The 9673-nt window shown below is 46.2% G+C and overlaps 1 protein-coding gene across 1 annotated transcript in view; it reads right to left on the reverse strand.

The window, feature by feature from the left end:
- The window catches only part of LOC310667170 (uncharacterized protein), a 32002-nt gene extending 23858 nt beyond the window's left edge, over positions 1–8144 (reverse strand). Inside the window, exons 1-6 of the mRNA XM_083418893.1 lie at positions 7986–8144; positions 7154–7252; positions 5096–5256; positions 2781–2905; positions 1095–1224; positions 642–790 (exon numbers count right to left, since the gene is read on the reverse strand). Coding sequence (XP_083275019.1) covers positions 642–790; positions 1095–1224; positions 2781–2905; positions 5096–5256; positions 7154–7252; positions 7986–8012 — 691 coding nt within the window. The 5' untranslated portion in view covers positions 8013–8144. The remainder of the gene's footprint in view (positions 1–641; positions 791–1094; positions 1225–2780; positions 2906–5095; positions 5257–7153; positions 7253–7985) is intronic.
- Between the last annotated feature and the right edge of the window lie 1529 nt (positions 8145–9673).

The raw sequence follows: 9673 nt of genomic DNA on the forward strand, positions 1-9673 counted from the left end.
CGCTATGAGAAGCCAAGTTACAGGGAACCAGGCAGAGGGCCTTCTCGGTAGTGGCACCCGCCCTGTGGAACGCCCTCCTACCAGATGTCAAGGAAATAAAAAACGACCTGGTTTTTAGAGGACATCTGAAGGCAGCCCTGTTTAGGGAAGTTTTTAATGTTTAGTGTTTTATTGTGTTTTTAATATTCTGTTGGGAGCCGCCAAGGCCAGATGGATGGGGTATAAATAATAATAATAATAATAATAATAATAATAATAATAATAATAATTACTATGCTACATCCCGCAGGAGAAGGCAAATAAAATAAAGTTAAGGAACAGGGATGTGGAGGCAATCTGACTCAGAAAACATGTTTTGCAGCCACATGTAAGTTGTACACACCCTGAAAATGAAGGGAAAACCCACTCCTCAATTATCTCCAAGGGCAGTGGGGGGGGGGAGTGTCTGTGACTCAACTCCCCCCCCCCCCAGCACCTGACTATCATGTGGCACAGCCAACATGGCAGATATAATAATTAAATACAGTCAATGGGATGAAGATCTCTTTCGAAACCCATGAAGTTCCTTGTACCCAAGTATGCTTGAGGGAGGCTATTCTGTAATTTAACCATTTCTAGCTGCTTAGAGAGCACCCAGTTACCTTTTCGGCATCCTTCCTCATCCCCTTTGCTCAGGAACAGGTGAGGTGGGGACTCGGGGAAGAAGGGCAGAGTCAGCAGCTGGAGCAAGGCAGTCACGCCATGGGAGGCCAGCAGCAGCGGCCACAGCGAAGCGTTTCCTAGGAACTCTCTGGGAAAAGCAAACCAGAAGACATCCACCCTTTCAGAAAGCCAGGAGGGGCTTTGTGTGCCAGTACAAAGGAGCAGCAAAACCTGGAGTGGTTTAAAACCAGGAGTGCATGTGGCACTGGCGCTAGCCAATGCGGGCTGGTGATTGAACTAGCATGTGCTGGCTGTCATCTGAGGTTGGGGCAGGGTTCTCGGAAGACCCCTCTCAGAGAGAGAGAGAGAGAGAGAGAGAGAGAGAGAGAGAGAGACTTTGTTGTGGGGTTGGGATAGGAAGCACCCGAACAGGTAGATAAGCAGGATCCTACCTTTGCCCCATCACCTGACCCAGGACTTTCCCCAGGCTCCAGAAGATGGAGGCAGTTGAATTTGCAAATCCACGGAGCTTCTTGGGGGAAATTTCCCCGACATACTGAGGGTGGAGAAGGACACAGATACCTGGACGTGAAGGCAGAGAGAGGACGAATCTCTTAGCATTGCAGGACCCCCAAAACATTTGGGAGAAGTTGTCCAGAAGAAGCTGCCTTATACCAAACCAGGCCGTCAGTCCACCTAGTTCAATATTGTCTACCCTGACTGGCAGTGCTCTCTCCAGGGTTTCGGACATTTTGAATTGCGATGGCTTCACTGAATTGCATCAATCGTTTCGATTGATTTTTTTGCTGCTGCTGTTGGTTTTATTTACACCTTGCTGGGTTTGATATTATGGCGACGGCGATGCTTGTTGCTTTTAATGCTGTTGAAATTATTGTTGAGCCACTTGGAGCTCAACGTCTGTTGATGCAAAACTCAAATTACCTGGAGATGACGCTGGGGGATTGAACTTTTGCAAACAAGGCAGGGACACTACCACTGAGCAATGCTCTTTCCCTGCTGATCAAACCTATCCCTGGGAAAGCTGGCCATGATTGGCACCCTGGGGCAGGACGAGGAGAAACTGGGGGCAAGTGGAGTAAAAGGACCCCTGGACGGTTAAGTCCAGTCACAGGTGACTATGGGGTTGCGGCGTTCATCTTGCTTTCAGGCCGAGGGAGCCGGCGTTTGTCCACAGACAGCTTTCCGGGTCATGTGGCCAGCAGGACTAAACCGCTTCTGGCACAATGGGACACCATGACAGAAACATGACAGAATGGAAATACAGTGGTGCCCCGCAAGACGAAATTAATTCGTTCTGCGAGTTTTTTCGTTCTACAAGTTTTTTCGTCTTGCGAAGCACCAATGTGTATTGACGGTTTCCCATAGGAATGCATTGGCGGTTAAAAAAAAAAAGGTGCAAGACGTTTCGTCTTGCGAAGCAAGCCCATAGGGAAATCCGTCTTGCGAAGCAACTCAGAAAATGGAAAACTCTTTCGTCTTGCGAGTTTTTCGTCTTCCGAGGCATTCGTCTTGCGGGGCACTGCTGTACCGTTTACCTTCCCACCACAGCAACACCTATTTATCTGCAGTGGTACCTTGGGTTACATACGCTTCAGGTTACATACGTTTCAGGTTACAGACTCTGCTAACCCAGAAAAATTACCTCGGGTTAAGAACTTTGCTTCAGGATGAGAACAGAAATCATGCAGTGGCGACGCAGCGGCAGCAGGAGGCCCCATTAGCTAAAGTGGTGCATCAGGTTAAGAACAGACCTCCAGAACGAATTAAGTTCTTAACCCGAGGTACCACTGTACTTGCACTGGCATGCTTTCGAACTGCTAGGTTGGCAGGAGCTGGGACAGAGCAACGGGAGCTCCCTCCGTGGTGGGGATTCGAACCACCGACCTTCTGATTGGCAAGCCCAAGATGCTCAGTGGTTTAGACCACAGCGCCACCCGTGTGGGGACCTGGAAGTGGAGCGGAAGAGGCTGCAGTTCCAGGGGTTGTGCTGAAGCAAGGGACCGAGACTTGGGAGCAGGCTGGTCCACTTTTCCCACAGTTCTTCACTCAGGTGGTAGCTCAGAGGAACCCGGCCCTGCCAGTGAGTCCAGAGCAGCTGGAAGGAGGACAGCACTTACTGGTGCTGATGCCACACAGGAAGCGACCTGCCAGGATCAGCTCAAAGGAGTTGGCCACCTTGCTGCAGCCCATGATGACAGCCCCCGACAGCATGATGAAGTTGGTGCCCAAGAGGCATTTCTTTCTGTTGGCACAAGGGTGGAGGAAGCCGTGAGTGGCAGCGGAGTCATGGAATTCTACTCACTATTGAGCCAGAGCAGATTCCAATGTATAGTGAGCAGAGTAAAAACTTAAACAACTGCTGTGCGTATTCTGTTAGCTAAAAGGTGGAAAACCCAAGAATTACCAACAATAGAAGAATAGCAGATGAAGATGGTGGATTTTTCGGAGCTGGCCGACCTAACCAGAAGAGTCTGCGACCAGAAGGAGGAGGAGTAACAGGAAGAGTGAATTAAATTTAATGATTACTTAGTTAAACATGTTAAGCTAAATTAACTGAAAACAGCTTGCAGATACTTAATTGGCTTAGGATTTTATTTAAGTGATGAATTAATATGTTTAATTTCATAGTGTGAAGATCTAAGGATGTTAATGTTTAAGTTAAATTTTATAAGAACTGTGATTTGGAAAACCATTAAAAGGATATGCAATGAAATTCAACCAAGGGAAAGCGAGGAAGTCACTTAACAATGTTAATAAGTGTAATTTTCAATAAGGCTAAGATTTAGGTTTGTTTGTCTTATGTGTTTGTTTGTTTATAATGCTGTGAAAACCAATTATTATTTTTTTAGAAAACAAAACAAAACTTAAACACTTTGTGGGATTCCCCCAAAATAGACCAGAGGCGATGAAAATTTCATCCAGCAGAGCTTTACTGCTACTGAAGGCAAATGAGCATAATGGTCACAAATCCAGTAAGTTCAGGATTGGCACTGTCCATAAGAAATCCAGTTTCAGCAGACTTAACTTAAACTTACAAATGAAGGAATGGGTTTCCCAAATTGGAGTTCACCGATTGGGTCTGCGTTGCTCCGGGACAGGAGGAAGGAAGTCAAAATGACACCGAGTTGGTTCAAAGAAAGAGTTTATTCTGCTCTCCGGATAGCAGAAGGCACTTGCGTGATCAAGTCCACAGCAAGTCCAAAGAAATGACAGGTTTCATGCAGTTTATATATCCCCCAGGCACCCTCTCACTCCTCCCCTAGGAGCCCAACCACGGCGGCGTACGTACACAGGTTGACATCACATATGTTCCTGCTCTGGTACTCTCAACCATAAAAGGATCTTCCTTTCTGTACTTCTGACCATAAAAGGATATTCCTGATCCTACTCCTATCTTGGAGCAAGAGGTCACTACTTCCGAGAACATGCTCTGGTGTTAGTCCCAGACTTGGGTCTCTGCGTCATTTGTGGTCAGGACATAAGATATGTCTGTGTCTGTTCTACTGGTAAAGTCAAGGCCAGTCTTGCCGTCAAACTGATAAGGGAGAGAGCTGTGTTCTTGTTTTGCATTTGCTCAACGCCTAAAGTTTATGCATTTTAGCTAAGGAGAAATGGGGATTTTGGTGCAGTTTAAAAACTGCCTGCACAGTCAGTTTTGGGGTTTGGGAAACCCATTCTTTCACAATAAGTCTAAACCTTAACACTAAGCATACCGTATACAGAGCACCACACAAGAAGAGCAGAAAAAATTGCACGCCTTTGTGCCACAATGAGAGAAGGACAGGTGGCTTCTCCTGTGTTAGATCTCGCCAGAACAGCAGCTGCACAACATACACATCCATTGCGGAATTCAGCTGTCAGAAACAGTGTCTGGGCGGAAATTGCTGCTATGTCCAGGAAAATCCAGACATATGGCAACCAATGTTGGAAGTGTAGATTTTGGTGAAATTCCTTAAACGTAGCTCAAATTTATTTATTTTTTGAGATTTTGCAAAACTAAAACAAAGAAAGGCTCAACAACTTTGCGTCCGGATTTTCACATTTTGAAATATGGCAACCCTAATATACATCATGCACTCCATAGTCTGCCTGGTGATTTTTGCAGCTCCCCTGGGCTTGCACCCCCAGCGGGGCCCGGTTTCACCAACCCCTAAAGTACGACTCAGGTGTTCTGCAACTACGATGCACACAGGTGCTTTCCTGGAATTTCCCTTTACTTTTTCAGCATGAAGAATTCCTGTCCTGGCCACCAGTTGCAAGAACATTCTGACCAGGACAGCCCACCTCTGGTCAGCTGACAACTGGGATGTGCTTTGGAGCCTTCAAGGCCCAATCCTTCTCCCAGCAGAGCCCTGGCCAGCTCAATCCCAGCACACCATTTTGTGGCTCGAACTGGCTTTCCAGGAGCAGCTTGTTTCACACTTATACCTACTTCCCGAACTTTGTTGTGAAGTACCCGCTGGCCATAGTGCCCAGCAGGCCCCCTAGGGAAAAGATGGACACAATCGAGGCCCAGAACAATGTGAGGCTTTCAGGGTGGACGGGCATCCCGGACCGCTCCAGCCAGCTCTCATTGATGAACGTTTTCACGTGCTGCAAAAAGAGGAAACCCCGTTAACCAGAAGATGCTGTGAAAAGCCAGTAGTTTGGGAGGTGGGGGGGAGCTGAACAAGAAGCAAATGGGGAAAGTATGGCCTGCAATAAGATAAGATCACACATCTAGTCATTGCATGGAGGGAAAGGTCAACTCCAGCAACCAAAAGGATTTCATAGAATCATAGAATCATAGAGTTGGAAGTTGGCCATCGAGTCCAACCCCCCTGCCAAGCAGGAAACACCATCAGAGCACTCCTGACATATGGTTGTCAAGCCTCTGCTTAAAGACCTCCAAAGAAGGAGACTCCACCACACTCCTTGGCAGCAAATTCCACTGTCAAACAGCTTTTACTGTCAGGAAGTTCTTCCTAATGTTTAGGTGGAATCTTCTTTCTTGTAGTTTGGATCCATTGCTCCGTGTCTGCTTCTCTGGAGCAGCAGAAAACAACCTTTCTCCCTCCTCTATGTGACATCCTTTTATATATTTGAACATGGCTATCATATCACCCCTTAACCTCCTCTTCTCCAGGCTAAACATGCCCAGCTCCCTTAGCCGTTCCTCATAAGGCATCGTTTCCAGGCCTTTGACCATTTTGGTTGCCCTCCTCTGGACACGTTCCAGTTTGTCAGTGTCCTTCTTGAACTGTGGTGCCCAGAACTGGACACAGTACTCCAGGTGAGGTCTGACCAGAGCAGAATACAGTGGCACTATTACTTCCCTTGATCTAGATGCTATACTCCTATTGATGCAGCCCAGAATTGCATTGGCTTTTTTAGCTGCCGCGTCACACTGTTGGCTCATGTCAAGTTTGTGGTCAACCAAGACTCCTAGATCCTTTTCACATGTACTGCTCTCAAGCCAGGTGTCACCCATCTTGTATTTGTGCCTCTCATTTTTTTTGCCCATTGATTTGTTCATTGTGGTGCTTGACCAAAGCTGGTGTAAGACTATCTGGGGCCCATTCTCTGCCCCCCTTTCACGCTCCTCTTCAGGGTATGGAGGAGAGTTTCCCAAACTTGGGTCACTAGCTGTTTTTGGACTACAATTCCCATCATCCCTAACTAGCAGGACCGGTGGCCAGGGATGATGGTAATTGTAGTCCAAAACCAACTGGAGACCCACTGGTCTGGAGTAAGAATATCTGTGTCTGAGCAATTGTAACAAACAGATTATGCTAGTAGGTCTGCAAGAAGTTCTATAAGGAGGATTATGTGAAATATTGCAAGGAAGACTATGAAGAGAACTATAAGTTAATGATAATTAAAAGTAACAGAGAAATTAAGAAATGCAGAATAACTGATGAAGAATGAAAAATCTTCAGAGGTTGTTGATGGAAGTCTAAAATATTGTATAAGATAAGAATTTATGTTAAATGTTTGTTGGAAATGATATGTTAAAAAATCAATAAAAGTGTGTGTGTGTGTGTGTGAATATTTGTGTCTGTTATGGGACGCGGGTGGCGCTGGGGGTTAAACCACAGAGCCTAGGTGGTTCGAATCCTCGCGACGGGGTGAGCTCCCGTTGCTCGGTCCCTGCTCCTGCCAACCTAGCAGTTTGAAAGCACGTCCAAGTGCAAGTAGATAAATAGTTACCGCTCCAGCGGGAAGGTAAACGGCGTTTCCATGCACTGCTCTGGTTCACCAGAAGTGGCTTAGTCATGCTGGCCACATGACCCGGAAGCTGTACGCCGGCTCCCTTGGCCAATAAAGCAAGATGAGCGCTGCAACCCCAGAGTCGGTCACGACTGGACCTAATGGTCAGGGATCCCTTTACCCTTTACTGTGTCTGTTTTTTGGGAGACTGGCAAGGCAGCACCTTGGAGGAGCCATTCTGGGGGAGCCTCTCTTGCAGCTTCCACCAACCACCGGAAGAGGTTTCCCCTTTGCCGCTTACCATAGAGGTGTAGGTGATCATGGACCCTTGAAAGCCAGCCTGGAGGGACCCACCAATTCCTAGGACGAGCATCATGAGGAGCAGCCTTGGGTGCTGAACCTGGGGAGACACAGACACCCATCCTCAACACTCCTCAGGGCAGAAAAATAAACCAGTCCCGAGCATAAACTGTGGGGGGTGGGGATTGGGGGTGGAGTGGGGTGACTCACCCAGTGCAAGGAAGGGCTTTGCAGCACAATCTTGACAGCCCATGATTCACCACATTAAATGGGAAGGTGAAAGAGAGCAGATATCTAGGTGAGAATTCATTCTAAACGCCGGTTTATCATGTGATGCATTTGGAATGGAGACAGAAAGATGATCTACTGAGAACTGGGCAAACAGCCTTTTGACTTTGTCCTCACCCATAATCTGCGGAGTTGTGCTTTTTACAAAGTTGTCCTGTGATGGAAATGTCATGGTGGGAGGGCTTGGTGCACCCCCAGGTCTTTCACAGAAGTGATCAAAACAGGTGCCTTAAGAATGAGGGAAGTGGGGGGCAGACTCACCCCTAGCTTGCCAGAAGGTCCTATTCGGACATTAGACACATTTCTCCCCAAGATGGGCAAAAGATATTTGAGTGCACACATCTGTGCGCCAGGTACCTTCAAAAATGAACAAACTAGAGAACTTGTGTGTGATCCGAAAGATCTTAGAATGGACCCTGCTCCAGTGAGTGTTGATTAAAGGTGGAACATGAATCAACCAATAATAAAAAAATAAATTTATACCCCGCCCATCTGGCTGGGTTTCCCCAGCCACCAAGCCAGCCAACCCCTTGAACCTCACTCACCAAGTCCCAAAGGGAGCTGCTGCCCATCTCTGTTGCAGAGGCTTCCTCCGGGTCCCTCCTCTGCTGCTGGCTGCCGCTGCTACCTCACAAGGTGGGCGGACGGCCCCTGGTGTTCCTCTTTCTTCATCCTATTTGGTTTGGCCAGCCACCAAACGGCCCGAGGTTAATGTTTGATCCTGCGTGTTAGGACACTTGATTCGTTTCAGAGCACTGGATTAAACTGCAAATTGGCCGGCTGCGCTCGGACCAATCCAAGAGAGGGGTGAGGCTTCTTGGCCTGAGAATGAGTTGGGCAGCTGATGCACGGTGTGTGTGTGTGTGTGTGTGTGTGTGTGTGTGTGTGTCTAGGTATCCCTCTGAGCACTGACACTTTGCTGTCCTTTGATGCTGTTTTAGTATTGCAACAACGCCTTCCTTCCTTCCTTCCTTCCTTCCTTCCTTCCTTCCTTCCTTCCTTCCTAACTTCCTTCCTTCCTTCCTTCCTAACTTCCTTCCTAACTTCCTTCCTAACTTCCTTCCTTCCTTCCTAACTTCCTTCCTTCCTTCCTAACTTCCTTCCTTCCTTCCTTCCTAACTTCCTTCCTTCCTTCCCTCCTTCCTTCCTTCCTTCCTTCCTAACTTCCTTCCTAACTTCCTTCCTTCCTTCCTAACTTCCTTCCTTCAAATTCAATTTTACACTATACATTTGAATTCAAACATTAATCACAACCATCAACATTTAGGATTCCCTGAATCATTGGTCTTCCCTCCACCGCTACATGGTTTCCATTATCAAACTTTTTCCACTGCGTCGTATATTTTCTCCATTTTTCTTAAAACAATCCATTTTTACCTTAGTTTTTAATATGTTACATGCGTTACTCAAATCCTGCCAAAGTTTTTAGTTGTTTACAGTGTTCTCTTAAGTAAATTGTAACCCCCCCCCTCATTCCTTATTAAACTTTCTATCTTCCCGGTTTCTGATTTTCCCGGTCATTTTTGCCATTTCGGCATAGTCCAACATCTTCATCAACTATTCGTCTCTGGTCGGGACTTTATCTTCTTTTTATCTCAACAAAGCCTATTTTCTGAGGTAGCCAACAGCACCACCTGTAGTGTCTGTGATTCAGCATCCTCAGAATAGGAAGGTATATCAAGTTTTTGTTTCCTTTTTTTACAAAGGCCCAACTGATCAGAACCTACTTTGTAATGCACAAAATCATTTGTGAGTTTGGCCAACTGGTGCCAAAGAAGGATAGAACTTTCTTCATGTATGCCACAACAGCAGCAAGAATACATATTGCGCAGTATTGGAAGACACAAGAACTACCCACTCTGGAAGAATGGCAGATGAAGGTGATGGATTACATGGAATTGGCAAAAATGACTGGCAGAATCAGAGACCAGGGAGAAGAGACGGTGGAAGAAGATTGGAAGAAATTTAAAGACTATTTACAGAAATATTATAAGATTAATGAATGTTAGAATGACATTGGATTGAGGTTAAAAGGTTATTAGCAACAAAGTGGTGAAGGAGTATGGAAAATTCGAAGGTTAAAAGGTGTAAAATTAAAAGGTTTAACATATTAAGATATTAAGAAAAGATTAGGACACATTAAGATATTAAGATAAAGATTAAGTTAAGATAGAGGGAAGGGATTTGCTGATTAAATATTTGAACTGGAATACAGTGAGGGGAGGTGTGGGGA

The sequence above is a fragment of the Podarcis tiliguerta genome, assembly GCF_965153285.1.
Source record: "Podarcis tiliguerta genome assembly, chromosome: 16".
NCBI classification, from domain to species: domain Eukaryota; kingdom Metazoa; phylum Chordata; class Lepidosauria; order Squamata; family Lacertidae; genus Podarcis; species Podarcis tiliguerta.